This window comes from Ailuropoda melanoleuca, chromosome 14 (assembly GCF_002007445.2).
Source record: "Ailuropoda melanoleuca isolate Jingjing chromosome 14, ASM200744v2, whole genome shotgun sequence".
Taxonomy (NCBI): Eukaryota; Metazoa; Chordata; class Mammalia; order Carnivora; family Ursidae; genus Ailuropoda; species Ailuropoda melanoleuca.
The window spans coordinates 60,507,274-60,526,231 of record NC_048231.1 but is presented as its reverse complement, the minus strand read 5'-3'; the positions used below and the strand labels follow the sequence as shown (position 1 = coordinate 60,526,231).

General features: G+C 46.2%; 1 protein-coding gene across 6 annotated transcripts in view; it reads right to left on the bottom strand.

Moving 5' to 3' along the window:
• The window catches only part of LAMA3 (laminin subunit alpha 3), a 254,194-nt gene that overhangs the window by 149,781 nt on the left and 85,455 nt on the right, over positions 1-18,958 (bottom strand). For all 6 annotated transcript variants that reach the window (XR_004620111.1, XM_034642117.1, XM_034642118.1 and 3 more), the window contains 2 exons: positions 18,185-18,247; positions 9,359-9,493 (listed from right to left, as the gene is read on the bottom strand). Coding sequence is in view for 5 of the 6 variants with exons in the window: in XM_034642117.1 (XP_034498008.1) it covers positions 9,359-9,493; positions 18,185-18,247 (198 nt within the window). In the remaining variant the exon portion in view is untranslated. The remainder of the gene's footprint in view (positions 1-9,358; positions 9,494-18,184; positions 18,248-18,958) is intronic.

Genomic DNA, 18,958 nt, shown 5'->3' with positions numbered 1-18,958 from the left:
GGCAGACAGAGTATATGGAAAAACTCATTGGTGTCTCTTCTTAGAACGACGCTAATCCTATCAGATCAATGTTTCAACCTTTGACCTCATTTAACTTAATGACTTCCTTACTCCAAATACAGTCACCTTGGAGCTTCAACATATGAATTTGAGGGGGACACAATTCAGTCCACAGCAATATATGTCTAAGAAGTGTCAGCTACCATCTTACCACCACCTGAAACCTAAAAATGAAGCCAATCTACAAGATAGCAGATTTGCAAGATGGGGAAAAACAGACCCTGCCAACATCTTTTGAGCCCCTGGATCAACCTGTTCCTGAAGCCAAAATATGCCTGAACTATTCAATTACAGGCAATAAATTCTTCTTGCCTTAAGTCAGTTTAGGTTAAGCTTTCTGTCACATGAAACTATATACAGAGTCAAAATTGACTCTTTAACCACCAAAATGTTCTCATTTTAAAAGTACTCGTACTAAATAGTACTCTTACTAGAATGTACCTCCTAAAACGCATTTTCAGACATCATTTCACCAGATCATGATCCAGAGCCATTATTCTGGTATTCATTTCCTTATTCTAACAGTGACATCCTCAGTACCTTCTGAGTTGAGGAGGATTATTTGCTCATCAAATGGTCCCAAGCTGCTATTCTTCCTCAGTTTCCTGTCTGCTTTTCTGTTCCCTCCCTTACTGTCAGTGTGTTGCCTTAGCAATTTCCCCCTCCCTTCTAATTCACCACGGGTGTGGCTTAGGAAACAACCAAACTTAGCACAAGTATTAAAAAAAAAAAGGCATAGGTAAGAGAGGGCCTACAGGATCCTTCTAGTAGGGAAATGCATGGATTTTAGTGAGGGTCTTTGGAAGTGTCCTTCTTCACTTTACAGACGCAACAGGAGTTGAGGGGTCTTACTGCCTCGTTCTCTCATTTTTGCTCCAGATACATGAGCCAGATAACTAAATTCCATCTAGATGGAATAATACTGTACTGCAGTTCAAAGAATGAAGGCAGATATTTAAAAAGTCATTTCTTAAGTGGAAAAAAAATGACCAGAATTTGAGGTTTATTATAGAAATCCATGTTTCAATAGGCAGAGCATTGAAAAGAACCACAGCTCCTATAAGCAAATCAGAATCATGGTGTCCCTTTAAGGAAACTGTGCAAATTAAACCACATAAAGGTGCAACTGAATGTCATATAATTCGTGTATTGAAAAAGCACAGCTCCTGCTATAACTAAACCCATGGCTCTTTTCAACTTCACTCAGTGCTGGTGACTGTCCCCCTGCTCCTACATGAACACGCTAGTAAGTTCTAGGGCTTTTCGGGTAAGAGAGCAATCATTAAGTCAAAATCCAGTTTAAGGTAAAATCTCAGGACATTAACATTTCTATCCTCCTTCCTTCTTGCCTGGCTTAAGACAGAAGAGTAAAGGCAAGACTATGGATTAAAGATGAAACAGGGGTGCATCTCAGATGACTTCCTCATGCCCTTTGGTCCTTACTCCTGCCCTATAGAAAATGGGTAAAAGGTAAGACAGAGAGGGTGCTTCCCCCTGAACCGGTTTAGGAAGGAATTACACCATGTAAACTGGCCCAGGTGAAACGGCTTTATCAGTTGATTGCAGCAATCTACTGAGCAACACTTTCCAGGTGAAAGAGGGACCCTAAATTCACTCAAGTACTCCATGATTTTCAGACAGTAACTATTTGAGAGTCTGAAGCCACAAAACCAAAGAGTAGAATGAAAGAAAAGTGACCAACTACTCAGAATCATTGACAAAATCCTCCAGGATTACTTAACATGGTAGCTTTCAAATCTTTTAGCTACACGCACAGTAAGAAATTTTACACTGTAACCCAATAAACACACTACACGCACACGCACACGTGTTGATAGATGATAAAGATGTAGAAACAAAGATATTTATTAATATAGGAGATAACTATATGAACAAAAAGAACTTCGCAAAACCTTTCTTTCCATTACTGCTTAGAAAGCATAATTGCTGTTCTATTCTATTTCATCTTAAGGTCCATACCCACTGAGTTGATTTCTCCTGGCACTAATGGATGGTGACCTGCAGTGCCAAAAATGCAGTCTGGGAAGCACAGTCCTCATGCTCTTTGAGGTCCTGGGACCTCAGGATGCTGCAGATGTGTACAGAGTGTAATTCCTGAAGGGACACCAGGGTGAGGGTCAAGAAACGTGACGTTACTCCCCACCCTGCAACTACCTAGCTTTCCCTGGATCTCAGATTAGTTGCTATAAAATAAGTAATTTCAATTTCTTTTAACTCCAAGATTCTAAAGCATGTTGTTTTATCACTGTTGTAAATAAGATACCAGAAGAGATGGGCGCAGATTTACAGAGAGATAAGGCTGATGTGTGTCTGGAGAGGAAACACCCTGCTTTTATGTGTTGGATTCCCTCCCCATCTCTTTTAAAAATAGGTTTACTGAGCTATAATTCATATACCATACAATTCACCCATTTAAAATGTACACTTCAATGTTTTTTTCTGTATTCACAAGGTTGTGCAATCCTCAGCACGATCTAATAATAGAATCATTTTTGTCCCCCCAAAGGAAACCCCATACTCATTAGGAGTCTGTCCCCATTGCCCCATCTCTGCCACCCACCCCCCTCCATCTCAGCCCTAAGCAACCACTAATCTACTTCCTGCTTCTATGAATTTGTTCTTTACATTTCATATACATGGAATCATGCGATATGTGGTCTGTGACTGGCTTCTTTCACTTAGCATCTGTTTTCAAGTTTCCTCCAAGTTGTAGCATGTGTCCACACTTCACTCTTTTTTTTCCCAATAATATTCCATAATATGGAGAGACTACATTTTATTTATCCATTCATCAGCTCATGAACATAGTTCGTTTCCCCTTCTTGGCTACGCTGACTAATGCTGCTACAGACATTGGTATACAAGCTACTGTGTGGTTGTGAGTTCTCCTTGCCCTCGGATACACACCTAGGAGTACATTTCCTAGATCATATGGTAACCCTAGGTTTAACATTTGGTGGAATAGCAAAAAGGTTTGCAAAATGGCTGTACCATTGTGCATCCCCACTAGCAATGTATGAGGGCTCAAATTTCTCCACATCCTTGCCAACATTTGTTACAGCCTGCCTTTATAGTGGATAGGAAATGGTACTTCATTGTGCTTTTAATTTGCACTTTCATGTGCTTAATGGTCCACTGTAGATCGTCTTTGGAGAACTATTTATTCAAATTCTTTGTCCATTTTTTAATTAGGTTGTAAGAGCTCTTTAGATATTCTTGATACTATGTATCTGTGCCTTATCAGACACATGACTTGCAAATACCTTTATTCATTCTATGGTTGTCTTTTGACTTTCTCGAGGGTGTCCTTTGCAACACAAAGGTTTTTAAAGTCTAGTATCTGTTTCTTCTTTTGTTCCTTGTGCTTTTAGTGTCAAATCTAAAATATTATTGCCTAACCTAAAGTCACAAAGATTTACATCTATGCTTTCTTCTAGGAGTCTCACAGGCTAAGCTCTTATATTTAGGCTTTTGACCCGTTAGGGTTAATACTGGTATACGGGATGCTGTACAATCCACTCACATTTAATGCTGTTATTGATATGGTTGGATTTACTCCAGCCATCTTGCATTTTGTTTTCTACATGCCTCCCATCTTTTTGGTTTGCTATTCCCCTTTTTTTGCCTTCTTTTGTGTTAAATAAATGGATATTTTCTAGGGCAGCACTTTACTTCCTTTAACGTTTTTAATTATTTTTTGTTACTGTCCTAGTGGTTGCTCTAGAAGTTACAAAATACATCTTAAAAGGATCTACTTCAGATTTATATTGACTTAGTTCCAGTGACATAGGAACCTTACTCCTACATAACTCCATTCTTTCTCTGTTTTTGTGCTATTATTGCTATACGTATTATGTCTAAACATGTCAAAACCCAACAATACATTGTTATAATTACTTATATAATCCATATCTTCTAAAGAAGCCAATAGAAGAAGAGAGAGAATATACATATATAGAAAGTATCTTAATAAACTCTCTTATTTATCCTTTCTGGTTCTCTTCATTTCTTGCCATAGATTTGATGTCACTTTCTTATTCTCTTTCATAGCTTTGTTCTCACCCATCTCCTTTGTGCTATTATTGTTAAATATATTACATTTCTGTATGACATAGGCATACACACATACACACATAGTTGTGTATATATGTATATATATGCTATGTATGTTATAGCCCCACCTAACATACAGACGTGTGTGTCTGTACAGTCTTGTGCAATTTCTTTTAATATCAAGACAAGAAAAGATAAAAATATGCAATTATACTATATTTTGTAATACTTACTATTACGGACTGAATTACATGCCCCCCAAGTTCATATGTTGAAGCTCTAACCACTGATGTGACTGTAATTGGATATAGGACCTTTAAGGGGTAATTAAGGTTAAATGAGGTCATAAGGGTGGGGTCCTAACCCCATAGGACCGCTATCCTTTTAAGAAAGGCAGGAACATCAGAGATTTCTCTCTCTCATTCTTTCTGGCCACACACAGAGAGGAAAGGCCATATGAGGATACAAGGAGAAGGCAGCAGTCCGCAGGCCAGGAAAAGAGTACTCACCAGAAATCAATTTTCTATCACCTTGATCTTAGAATTCTAGCCTCCGAAACCGTGAGAAAATGAATGTCTGCTGTTTGAGGCACACAGTCTGCAGTCTCCTGTTACGGAAGCCCAAGCAGACCAATACACCTACCTGATTGCCTTTACCAACACTCAATATTCTGCAGGTGGATTCCAACTACTGTCTGGTGTCACTTGCTTTCAGCCTTGAAGAACTTCCTTTATTATTTCTTGTAAGACAGGTGTGCTAGCCCCAAACTCTCTCTTTTTATTCATCTGGGAATATCTTTATTTTGATTTCATTTTGAAAGATAATTTTGATGGATATAAAATTCTTGGTTGACAAAAATTTTACTTTCAGGGGCGCCTGGGTGGCTCAGTCAGTTAAGTGTCTGCCATCGGCTCAGGTCATGATTCCAGGGTCCTGGGATCGAGCCCCACATGGAGCTTCCTGCTCAGCAGGGAGTCTGCTTCTCCGTCTCCCTCTGCCGCTCCCCCTGCTTGTGCTCTCTCACTCGTTCTCCTCTCTCTCTCAAATAAGCAAAATCTAAAAAAAAATTTTTTTTTTACTTTCAGTTCTTAGAATGTGTGGCCCCACTGTCTTCTAGCCCCTATTGTTTCAGATGAGAAGTCAGTTAACATTTTAACTGGGATTCCCTGGCTTGGGCTGAGTCATTTTTCTTTTGCTCTTGAAAGACTTTTTTCTGTCTTTCAACATTTATTTTTTTTTTAAGATTTTATTTATTTATGTGACAGAGAGACAGCCAGCAAGAGAGGGAACACAAGCAGGGGGAGTGGGAGAGGAAGAAGCAGGCTCCCAGCGGAGGAGCCCGATGTGGGACTCAATCCTGGAACGCCGGGATCACGCCCTGAGCCAAAGGCAGACGCTTAACGACTGCGCTACCCAGGTGCCCCTGTCTTTCAACATTTAAACCATGAAGTCTGAGTATGGCTCTCTTTGCAGGTATCGTCCTAGGATAGGAGTTCATTAAACTTCTTCAGTGTGTAGATTGTTTTTCATTTGATTTGGGGAGTTTTCTACCATTATTTCTTAGACTATGTTTTCTGGCCCTTCCACTCCTCCTCTCTTTCCTGTATTCCCATTACACAGATGTTGGTACACTCTGGTGTCCCATGTTTCTTTAAGGCTCTTCCACTTATCTGCATTCTTCTTCTGTTTTTCAGACTGAATAATCTCTATTGATCTGTCATCAAGTTTGCTGATTCTTTTGCTGGCTCACGTCTCCTACTGAGTCCCTTTGGTGAATTCCTCATTTCAATTATACTTTTCACCTCCAGAATTTCCATTTGGTTCCTCTACATAATTTCTATCTCTTCATTGATATTCTCCATTTGATAAGACATTACCATTACATTTTCCTTTAATTCACTAAGCATGGTTTCCTTTACCTCTTCGCACATATTTATAACTGCTATTTTGGTCACAGCTAAATCTACCATCTGAGCCCATTCAAAAGCTGTTTCTATTGGCTGCTTTATACCCAAGGATGCGTCATACTTCCCTGATTCTTCGCATATCTCATTTTTTTTTCTTTTTTGAAAACTGGGCATTCTAGGTAACATATTGTAGCAATGCTGGCTATCACCAGGATTGCTCTTTGTTTGCTTGGCTGGTGGGTTGTTTATGACGTGGCTGAACTAATTCTGCAAGGTCTGCTTCCCCTCCAACGTCCAGCCTCTGATGTTCCCACTCAGATGTTCCCCCTTCTGTTTATCTCCTGGCCTGGCTACCCCAGAAGCACCCCTGCATCCATACAAGCAACTTATTGGTTGAACGTTGTGCTTGAACCTGCTCGGCCGGTCAGATTTTCACTCTTTCCCATTGCATACGGGTGTAGCTTGGAGGCTGCTACGGAAGGGTAGAGAATTCACATTTATCCCTTACATGCAGCCAGGGACTACTAGTTTGGATTTCTCCTCTCTGGTCACTCCTGAGAGGGCACAGCCTTGGGCACCATACAGTTCTAGATAACCAGCGATGACGAAGGTATCCTTTTTAAGGCTGACTCAGGAGTTACCCTGTGTCTGAGCAGCTTGTCGGTCAATGTTTGGTTAGACATCGTGCTTGAACCCCTTCTGCCAGTGTGGCTATGACCCTATGGTAACAGATCTGTGCACAGCATGGAGATGTTTCTGGGCCTTCCCCCCACCCCCGTCTGATTGGATTCCCCCTGAAAAGGTGTCTTCTAACCAGCACACACAACCTTCCCAAGCTGCAGACTTATCTGTGATATCAGAAGGGCTCCTCTTGGCTGAACTCCCTCGGATTCTAGCTACTGAACTTCCCACTGCCATCGGGCTTAAACCAGAGCTACCAGCCGCCTCATAATTGCTCCCCACACCAAGATATTATTTTCTGCAACACCTTCTGGGCCCCTCTGCTAAAATAATTCCCTCAGACAGAGCTTCCGAACTCTATCATTATGACCTCCCTGTCCTCCTGGCTTTGCAGACCCCTGCACCACCAGACTTGAAGACGAGGACCCACTTTTCCTGGTGTGACCCCTCTGCTCTACGAGCAGGCACCAGGGGTAGGAGTGGAAACTCCTGGTTGTCTCAGCTTGCCTCGCCTAGCTTGGGACCTCCACTCTACGAGCCAGCCGGGGTGTGGGTGATCGGGCTCTAGTATTTTCAGCCTGCAGGGCATGGTGTAGTCTCCACCATACAGGAGGGGCTGGGTGGAGAAAGAGAAGATGTGGTCCTCTCTGCCGAGCCTGCCTGGAATAAAGCTTCTATGATGCAAGCCAGGGGGACAATGAGAAATGCCAGCAGCATGCCCCTCCTCGGGTAAAACTGTAGCCCCAGAACAGGAGTTTAGAAGAAAGTGAACCCCCATCTTCTTGGCTGTCCATGCCCAGAGCAGAGCTTCTAAAACACACAGTTGGGATGCAGGGGGTAACGGAGATCCAATGTCAGACTTGATCTTACTGATATTTAGATTTTCTTAAATAAATGTTTCTTCATTTGCTCTTAGGACAATTTCCAGACATTTTAAATGATTATTAAAAATTCTTTACCAGCTAAAGTTTTGTTTTGTTGGAGAGAGGGTCCCACTGAGCTCCCTACTCCGTCATCCTGAAAGTCCCACTTCCCTCTGCTCTATCCTGAATATACCTTTGTATTTTTTCCCCTGCCTTAAAACGAGTTAGTTCTAGTAGTGAAGAAATGTGGAGGGGGAAAGCATTCTGAAAATAATGCATTACTCTTCACGTTTATATCCATAAACACAAAGGCACAATCTGACAGCCTTGCCCAAGGGAATGACTAGGTTGGAATATTTGTAATTCATTCTAGTAGAATGAGTCTGGAGCTGTGGCTGGTACGGAGGAGGAAAAAAGAAAACCTTTGGGATACTTTCAATCACGAGCACGGTAGCTGAAGCAGGACTAACATGAATGTCAGCAGATGATTAGGAAATTAACATGAGATATTCTGTCCCTGCCTTGCCCCCAAACAGCTTATGTCTGCAATATAATTGGGGGAGTGTCGACAAAACAAAGAGCAGCTAGAAAATGCTGTTACAGGAGGGGAGTGAGATAAACTACCTGGGTGCCCCAACCCTTCTCCTGCTTTTGGTGAAAAGACCTCGTCTTCACTGCTCAGCATCTTGCCTTCCCCCACCCCAAGCTCCTCTGGGCTTGGGCCCTCGTGGACACCTGCAATGGAGGGTCTCCACTCCCTCGCCCTCCCTCGCAGATGAGATTGGTTGCTCAATACTGATGGTAGCCTCCAGCGGTGCTCAGGGGCTGGCAAGCTCCGAACAGCACTTCCCACATGCTCTTGGAGCTGGGTTCTGGATGTCTGGATGCCAACTTGGTTTTGCAAATAAGAAGTACTCAAATAAGATCAGAAAGGTGGAAGTAAGGAGAAGGCTGCCTTCCCACACCTACTGAGTGTTTCCGTAGCTGAGCCCCGTCTAGCTTCCTGGGGACCACGAGGTGGCTGTGGAGGCAGAAGGATTGCAGACCTTCATCCTGGAGCTGCGCTCCCGCAGTCTGGGCTTCACGCTCAGCCTTTCTATTGGAGCCTCCGTGGACGCCCTGCCAGGAGTCTGCGCTCCAGCCCTTAATGACCGAGCTGAGCATCTAGGGACCTAGAGCAAGTCCCTGTGTGTATGTAACCCCTGAAGGGGTGTTCAGTTCCTGCCCTGAGCCCCCACTGACGACCCTCTCTTCTGTTCCCTTCCCTCCCTCTCCCTGCTGGGGGAGAACAATGACAGGCAGCCGACCAGACAGGGAGGCAGAGGAGCACGTGGGCAAATTCATTCATTCATTCGCTCCTTCGCCCAACACTCATTACATTCCTCTTTTGCCCTAGGGATGGGTCAGACACCTCCTCTTCCCACCCTCCGTCTCCTTCGGTGACTCTTACTAGGACACGGGACAAGTAGTTTGTGGTTTTGTGCTTGCTAGTCCCGTGTCCTTTCCAGAGTCAGGATTCGCACCCGCGCAGCTCCAGAGCCCAGGTGCTTACCACCAGGGAGGAGGAGGAGGGGTAGGGTGGGAAAGACAGAAGAAGGGAGGTGACATGGCCCAGGTAGGGAGACAGTCACCTGTAACACACAGATACAAGCCAGGGGCTCACTTGCTAACCTGCAGGCCACAGACCTGTGCCAGCAAGCGTCTCTGCGTTTCCTCAAGAGGAACCTGATCTCTAGGAATGGATGATCGCTGTGCTGTGTGTTGCCTCCTTACCTTGGCAAATGGGGAATGAGTAGAAACCCAGGCGGCAGGCATCACACCGGGGGCCCTCGACCCCAGGACGGCAAAGGCACCTTCCGTAGGCATCACATATTTCGGGGAGAACGCCTTCGAAGTCACAGTCACACCCTGCAAGGAGAAGGGACTCTCAGAGGGGGGGCCTCCAGCCTCCTTCCTTTCTCAGCTCCTGCCTTCCCCTCAGGCTACTGTCATGGAAACACAGATAATGAGCTATCTATGGCTTCATGGCTTCAAGACATTCTTGACCTAGAACACTACAAATTAAAGGAAAATAAACAAATGTGAAGGAGAGGTCAGAGAGCCCATTAAGAAACATCTAGGTGGGCACTTGTTTGCACAGCAGCTACAATCTTTGAACATCTACCCCTGGGGAAACACTGCTTTTTTTTTCAAATCTGAGCCACCTGCAATAAAACTTCAATTTAACAGATTCCTATCTAATGACCATCTTGAATGTAACGTATTTTTACCTTCCATTTCTTAGAAGAAAAGAAACTAACATAAATTCAGCCCTACTATGTGCCAGCTGTGGCTTTGGTGGGGGCTATGCTTGGGTTGTCTCTCTTAACCCTCCAGGCACAGGCCTTCCCAGCAGCCAGGCTGCTTCCAATTCCTCCAACAGCACTTCCCTGCCTCAGGACCTTTGCTCTGGCTGTTCCCTCTGCCTGTAATACCCCCCCCCCCCCCCGNCCGGGTTCTTTCTCATCCTTTAGGATAGAAGGAAGTGGAAGTGCTCTGGTGTGACTTCTGAGCCCAGGTCACAACAGGTTTTGCGGCTTCCATTCTCCGTCTCCAGGAACCCTGAGACCACCATGTGAGTGCACAGGGAAGGGAAAGTTTTACTGTCGGTTACAGTCTTGGCATTAAAACCAAGCACTGGAATTCAATAAGATACTTGAACTTTACATTGGCTTAGAGGCCCAAAGAATCCTGATTTATAACCACCTATAAACAGAAAAGAAAACATCTAGTACTACGCATTTTTTAAGTTGTTTATGAAATTCACTTTTCAATGTTTCTTCTTCCTTACCTAGCAAATCATCAGAATCTGGTGGCCCCCCCTCACGTTTCCCTGATTGTCACCTCCCCACTCCTCATCATCGGGACATGGTGATTATAGCTCAGGAAAGTCTCTGAAATCTTCTCCTGCTTCCAGAGTTTCAGAGCCTTTGTTCAGGGCTTCATCCTCATTTGCCTGGATTATTTTGAGAGCCTCCTAACCAAGCTGTCTGCTTCCCATCTTGCCCCTTCCAATCCATTCTCCATACCGGTGTCAAGAGTGATCTTCCTAAAACACCAACCCTCTCATATCATTTTCCAACTTAAATTCTTCAAAGGAACACAATGCCTTCAGGACACAGCCCAACGTCTTTGACACGCGTGACATAGTAAACCTTCAAAATCTCCCAGGCTGCCAGCAGCCTAAGCAGCATTGTTGCACCAACTAGAAAAAGTGTCCGTTCTCAAGATGCTTTCCTGACACTTGCTGTACAATGGTCACCGTAAAGATACAAATCTTCCACGTCCTCCATGGATATGGCGCCCCCACAGATGGGGTGGAGCTGCGCCCTGCGATGTACACAGCAGAGCCCGGCTGCCTGCTCTGGTCTTTCCCTAATCCTCTGCTCTCCCTGAACGTCTCCCCCCTACCCCTGATGCAGCCCCAGTGACCGACCTGCCATCCCCGTTCCTGTCCCCATGCCGTCTCTCAGCTGTCCCTCTGCCTGGATAACTCTGTCATGCTCCACGACTCAGCTCTCCCGCAGCTCCTACCTTCCTCCTTCCTGCCTGCCTCTCTCCCTTCCTTCATTCTGTAGGGATGCCCCTCCTGTGGCTTCCCCAGTTTGTGTTCTCGCCCAGACGTAGCGTGAGCTCCTGCTGTTGTCACGGTTTACCTGCCTGTGTCTTCCCCAGGACTGGGAGCTTCCAGGGAGCAGGGACTGTGCCTAGGACAGAGAAGGCACTTTGGGAACGTTTAATGAATAAAGAACACACTCAATATACTCTTGAATACCTTCAATTCTTTTCAGTAAACACCATTCCTTGAATTCTATTTTACAGGCAGCCACACAGAGCCTCCGCACGGAGATACCAGAATTTGCCTGTCCATCTTTAAGCCTTATCTGACAGGTCTCCGCGACCCTGCCAAGCAGATGACATGCCTGGCCCCAGGGAAGGACACAGCCAGGAAAGCATGTCCGAGCGGCTATCACCCCAATCTCTGAGTTCCCATCGTGAGCATGTCCTCCAACCCCAACCACACTGACCTCAAAGCCTGGCAAAGGCAAGTAGCTAATTATAAAGTGACAGGGGAACTCAAACCCTTTTCATGATATTTGTCAAGAAACCTCCTAGGCACCCATGTCTTCAGGTCACATGGGTGGCTTTACATAATGATCCCCAAATCACTTCCATCTCCCAGGTCAAGTGCCTGCAGGTGTTGTTTTGCTGGTCCTCGCTCTTTGTTTGAACTTGGAGGCATAACAGTGTGCACGCGCCTGCAGGCTCATGTCTCTCTAGAGTGTATGTTTTGCATACGCTGTCATTTTCAAAAGGAGCCCTTGAAGATGTGTTGATGATACACTGGCTTCCTAGAAATAAACCTTAAGTGGATATAAATGATCCCTTGGACCCAGAAAACCTCAACGATATCCAAGGTCATGAAATATAATGAAAAAGCCTGGAGACATTCTGATCTGCAAAACTGCTCTGTTCTGTAGCTTCAAGTCATCCTGTCTGGAACTGAGCATATGGATTTTCCAGTAAAGTGGTTCTCAATCGTGGCTGCACTTGGGAATCTCCTGGTAAAATACAATTACCTGGGTACAGATCCTAAAGCCAGAAATTCTGATATAATCCCACCATCTGTAAACTAGGGCCTGAGAACCAAATCCACCCTGTTTTAGTAAATAAAGTTTTACTGGGACACAGCCAAGATCTTTCATGCACATGTTGCCTAAGGTAGCTTTCCTGGTACAACAGCAACGTCAAGTATTCGCAATTTCGCCTACAAATCCAAAAACATTGACCATCTGATTGTTTGAGGGAAACGGTTTGCCAACCACTAAATGGGATTTCCAGTAACAAGAGCCGTGGTTCTTAACAAGAGGCATCCATCAGAATCATCTGGAAAACTTGTTCAAAATACAAGCCTGGAGGGGGCGTTCCAAGATGGCGGAGGAGCAGGAGACCTAAAGTTCATCTGGTCCCAGGAATTCAGCAAGAGAGCTACCAAACCATTCTGAATACCTATAAACACAACTGGAGAACGAAGAAAAGAGTAGCAGAAACTCTATGAACAGAAAAGCGACCACTTTCTGCAAGGAGGAGAAAAGATGACGGAGGAGTAGGGGACCCTTTCTCAGCTGGTCCTGAGTCAAGCTGGATATCTACCAGACCATCCTGAAAACCCACGGAATCAGCCTGAGACACAGGAAGATACATCTGGATCTCTACAAATGAACATCTCCAGCACTGAATATTGAGGTACGAAGTGGGGAGCCGTGAAACCGCGCACAGATATTGGAAGATAAACGGAAGGGGGAGGGAGCTGCCCATGCTTGGGTGCCGGGAAGCGGTAGCCACCTCCACGGGGGAGCGGGAGGACTCGTGGGGCACCTACGAGAGAGCAGACTGAGACTGGGAGCCGGGGAACGCGCATGCGACCAGGCTGAAAACCCGAGCTCCGGAGCACTCACTGGAACCGGACTAAAACCGGGAGTTTGCTCAGGAGCGCGTGTGCGACCAGACTGAAAACAGGCGCTCGGAGCACGCGCGAACCACACTGAAACAGGGAGCTCAGGAGCATGCGCGGGAACCGGGGGTAGCTGGCAGTGTTAGAAGCACAAAGGACAGAGACATGCGGGCCCCGGAAGTGAGGGCTGGGGCACCAGGTGTGGGGCGCACAACCCGGGACAATACATGGTTTTTAGCAGCACCCACAGAAACAGAGTTAAAGTGGCCAGGAGAGCTCAGTGGAGAGCAGACTGCGATCTCTCTGTTCTGAGACAGAGGCTGGGATTCAGCCACTGCTGCTCTGACTCTCAGAAGAGTCACAGCAAACCACCAGGGAAGGACACCAGAGAACAAAAGCCAGGAAATACCAGCTCACATTGTGCCCATCCCCATCCCCCCTCGCAGGGGACAGGGAGACTCTACCCAAACAGGCTTTCCTGAATATCAGCAAGGCACGCCCCTCCCCCAGAAGGCAGCCTGAAAAATCAAGAAGCCCACATCCCTAAGGTCCCTATAAAACAAGTGCACACTGCCTGGGTCCTGGTCAATAATTTGGGCTCTGGGCATCCCCACAACCTCTCCTCATCAGAATGACGAGGAGGAGAAATCCACCCCCCCGCCCAGCAAAGAAAAGATGAGTCTGTGGCCTCTGCCACAGAACTGATGGATATGGATATAACCAAATTATCAGAAATGGAGGTCAGAATAACAATGGTCAAGATGATGTGTAGGCTTGAAAAAACTATTAACGAAAATATTAACAAGAATATAGAATCTCTAAGGGCAGAAATGAGAGTGAGTCTGGCAGAACTTAAAGATGCTATGCATCAAGTGCAGTCTAAACTAGACGCCCTGACAGCCAGGGTGAATGAGGCAGAAGAACGAATTAGTGAATTGGAGGATGGGTTAGTAGAAGGAGAAAGTTAAAACAGAAACTTGCCTCAAAAAAATCCAATCTCAAGAATGTAGATTACGGGAGATTAGTGACTCAATGAAACGTTCCAATGTCAGAATCATCAGCATCCCCGAGGAGGTGGAGAAAGAGAGAGGTCTAGAAGAGATATCTGAACAAATTGCAGTGAGAACTTCCCTAATCTGGGAAAGGAAACAAGCATTTGTGTCCAAGAAGCAGAGAGGACCCCTCCCAAGGTCAATGAGAACAGACCTACACCATGTTATGTCAGAGTGCAATTTGCAAATACTAGATCCAAGGATACAGTATTGAAAGTGGCTAGGGAGAAGAAAATCCTTACGTACAGAGGGAAAAATAGCAGAATAACGTCAGACCTGTCGACAGAGACCTGGCAGGCTAGGAAGGGCTGGCAGGGTATTTTCAAAGCTCTGAGAAGAACATGCAGCCAAGGATCCTTTATCCAGCAAGGCTGTCATTCAGAGTTGATGGAGAGATAAGGACCTTTCAGGATCGGCAGACACTGAAGGAATTCATAACCAGCAATATACAATCCTGGACTTCATCCTGGAAAAGCTAGATTAGGATCTGGGGTGCTACAGAGGAATTTCTACTTTTTTTAAAAAAGATTTTATTTATTTATTTGACAGAGAGAGAGACAGCCAGCGAGAGAGGGAACACAAGCAGGGGGAGTGGGAGAGGAAGAAGCAGGCTCCCAGCAGAGGAGCCCGATGTGGGGCTCGATCCCAGGACTCTGGGATCACGCCCTGAGCCGAAGGCAGATGCTTAACGACTGAGCCACCCAGGCGCCCCAGGAATTTCTACTTTGTAAAAGCAAGGGATTCTAAAACACAGCTCTGTTTAAGAATGACTGTACTGGAAAACATGGAAACATGAAACACCAAGGGGCCTTAATGAATTCAAATTCTCAGGGGTAGGAGGGTTCTCAGTATTAGCCAGTGCTCTGCATCTTCTGACAGTTGAGATGCTTGAGCCTTTTTTTTTTTTTAGATTTATTTATTTATTTTAGAGAGAGAGAGAGCATGAGTAGGAGAGGGAGAGGGAGAGAGAACATCAAGCAGATTCCCCGCTGAGCAGGGAGCCTGAGGCGGGGCTTGATCTCAGGACCCTGAGATCATGACCTGAGCTGAAACCAAGAGTCAGATCTTCAACCAACTGGGCCACCTAGGTGCCCCAGGACGTTAGCTTCTACTGTTCAATGCTGGGAGTCAGGCCCCAAAGTGGTTGTTTTTAAAATGCAATAATAAGACCAAATTGAAGTGGAATCTGTGCCTTCCAATCCCCAAACCCAGCTCACTACATTCACTGAAACTTCTTTTCCTTGAGGCGGTGTTCTAAAGCTCCCTTTGTGTTTTGTAACAGATGTCTGAACATCCCTTCAAGTTCAATTAAATTTCTTTTCCTGAAGTCACCATCAGCCTACTCGGGGAGAAAAGGGAATTGAATAACAAAAAGATTACTGGAAACAGACGGTAAATGGGAGAGCTAAGACATTCTTGCGGAAGAAAACCCAAGTTGTGTGGTGTAATCAAGGCTCAAAAGCGGAGTCCCAATCTAGTCAATGAACAAACATTAAGGAAACATTTGCAGACAGCCACTGTGGACAGGATACCATCCGCTACGGGCAGGGTAGATACTGCGGGAAGGAGCAGCAGAGCTGCTGTCCTCAAGTGACCAAGGGTCCAGTGAAGGCTTATGACAATACTCCGCATAAGGACGCAGAGCGCCATGGTTTGGTCAGAAGAGCTGGGTGTGCGTAGGGCACAAGTAGGAAAGAAAGTCAGAGGGCAAGCTGGATCACATTACCTGGCCTCAGGTGAGCCCTCTGTGCTGCCCCCAAATCCTACGACATTCCCCAACCCCATTCTCTCCCCTACATCCCAGGATGACTCTTTCCTACCTTCTATCTCTTCAACCCCAAAGCTTCCTCCCCAGTCTCACCTCCTGCCCTGACCTTGATACTTATTTCACAGAGAAAAAAAAAAAAAGGAACAGCCAGACGAGAGGGTCCCTAAGTTCCCATCACCGTGTCCACCTGCCCCTCCCCCAGCCCCACACTTCGCCTTGTCTTCTGCAGCCTTTCCCACCTCAACAAATGTCCCCTCTTCCTCCTGTTTGCTCCATCCAGGAGCCTCAGAGTCACTGCAGTGGCCTCTCTTTCTCTCATATCCCACTTCCAGGCCAGTCACCCCCTGGCAGGCCCTGCGGTTCTAGCTTCAGATTATATCCACAACCTGTCCGCTTCTTGTCGCCTCCCCCGACCCCTCCTGGATCCGAGCCACCATCATCTCTCCATCATAGATTTTCACAATGGCTTTCCAGGGCATCTCCCTGCTTCCTCTTTTCTCCTACAACTGGTTTTCAACACAGTAGCCAGAGTTCCTTATGCGATATCACTTCTCTGTGCAAACTGTCCGTGGCTCCTCTTGCATTGAGAATAGAAGGTTAAGTCTTTGCAGTGGCTGACAGGGGCCTGCCGTCTGGTCCCCGGCACTTCCCTTCCTTACCTCTCCTGCCTGTGCTCACTCCACTTTCACACCCTGGTCTCCCATCTGTTCAGTGAACACCCTGGCATGCGTCCCAAGGACTTCCCAGTAGCTCTTTCCTGGGTCTGGATGCTTGTCCCTCACCCCCGCAGGTCCTTGCTTATCTCCTCAATGAGGTTCCCCCGGACAACCCTGCAAAGCTCACATTCCCTCCCCTCTTTCCCAAACTTACGTGCTGCACAGCACTCATGGCCAAGGCTGCAGAGAGCATATCCCTTGAGCTGCCATATTGTTGCAGAAATGGAAATCTTCTGTGGAAGAGAGCTCTCCAGAGACCACCTTCTTGTCTGGTTCTCTGCCCACCCACACCCTGGACACACCAGGAGGAAGGGCACGTGTGCTCACACACCCCTGGCACTACCTCCGCCCAAGTGAGATGAGCGTGTGACTGTCAGGCTGCTCCCGCACCCTGGGGGGTGAGAAGCGAGCTCAGTGGGTGAGGTGAACATGGTCCAGAGGGGGCACGTCACGGGCTGTGCACGTGTGGTATGCCCGGACATTGGCGCGGTGTGCCTTCCTGAGTGGGTGTGTCCCTGCCTGTGCTATGGTGGGCTTACCTAGGACACTGCCCCCAGCTCCAGAATCAAACCTCGAGACCTAGAATATTCCTCAGATGGGTTAGTTCATATCTACAATGTGAAAGGCTACCCCCCCAAAAGTAGCACCCTTGTGCAGGATGCAACCCTGTACATCATAACCTAACGTATTAGAGATTTCATTTGTTTCGTGGTTTATATATTATTTTTGTCATTGTATAAGTCCCTCCACTGGAGTATAAGCTATAAGACAGCTGGGGATTTTTCTCTGCTCTGTTCACTGATAAAAGTCCCCAGCAGCCAGAATGGTGCGGGACCCGTAACAGGTGATCATAAAACACTTGCAGAATGAGGGATGAGGCAGGTGTGGCACCCGCACCCTCTCGACATTCATCTCTCTACCCCAAAGGCTACTCCCTGCACACCTCTGCCACTCTCTGCCCAGGGGCGCCGTCTGGCTGCAGGAGCTCCTCGGCCTCCCAGCACGCCAAGCTGGAAATGCCAGAGAGTTCACGCCCCAGGAGCAGCCCTCCATCGGTGGCCGGTAACTGAAGTTATCCCGTCAGCTGGGATAATGCTGAGCAAGTTCTATGCCGTCTCCTAGAGCTGCCTAGAGGGATGGAGCTCCAGGGGCTCTAGGACGACCTCGCTTGCTAATGCATCTTCACTCCCTGACTCACCCCCTTACTGATATCTCCCGGGATCACCTCCAGAATTGACTGCTTCTGCTCAAAGCCTTTCTCAGGGTCTCTGTACGTAGACCCCAAACAAGACACTAGGCGACTGATTGCCACTGGAAGTTTCTGAGCAAGCAAGTGACACACAATTCAAGATCTGTTAGTCTCCTTCATCAGGGAGCATCATGCAAAAGACAGACTGGCATAGAGAATGATGGGTGGCGGGGGACTGAGACAGGAGACACCTGCAAGGCACCCGCCAGGATCCAGGAAGGACCACTTGAACCTGGGCAGGGTAGCGGGCATAGGGAGTAGAAAAATAATGTGGAGCACAACATTTCCACTGAAGTTAAACCAAAAGAGAGGGTACTTGCCTTTTATATCTCCAGCTACTGGATCTTCAGGACGTGGAGTAGAAATAGGGAAAATGGGAATTCCTAGAAAAATCATTTTTAAAAAAATACAGAGATTAAGCAGACAGTAAAGTAAAATATTAAATTGCACGAGCTAGAAAGAAGCCCTTCTAACTCTGTGAAACGTGGAGCCTAATTTAGAGAAAGGCAATACTGCTATATTGAGCATGCAACTGAAACCAGACTGATCAGACATTATGATTTGTATATTAAACGAACAAAAATGGATATTTTCCATTAGTTTCCAATAGTCACGTCTGTCTAAGCAGGGACGGCCTTGGTTTCCTTAGCATCTTTATTGCTTTTTTCATGTGAAATGGAGGACAGTTTTTAAAAACTTTTTTCAAGTTTCTCCCCCCCAAAATTTGGTTTATGCCGTAAAATTGTTTCAGGTTTCTTTTTGTCACTAAAAAGGCAAGTGCAGTTTCTGCTTAGCCTGTATCTAGTAATTACAGATTCTAAATGGATTGAGCCTCAATTCAGTGTTACTGTGTTTGGGCTTAAAAATTGGTTTAAATATAAGATGATCCTATAATTTATCCTCCAAACTAGGCTACTGGATGGTGAAAGTGGGTGCTAGTTTAATGATTCCCCTGGGACAGCAGGTGTGAGCCAGGACATAAAATCACCCGTTCACATGTGTCCTGCCCCCGTGGCCCCACAGCTCACTCTGCTTTCCCTGCCATGCAAAGCTGGGAATGCAAAAGAACCAATGGGGCAAGAGGGGAGGAGGGG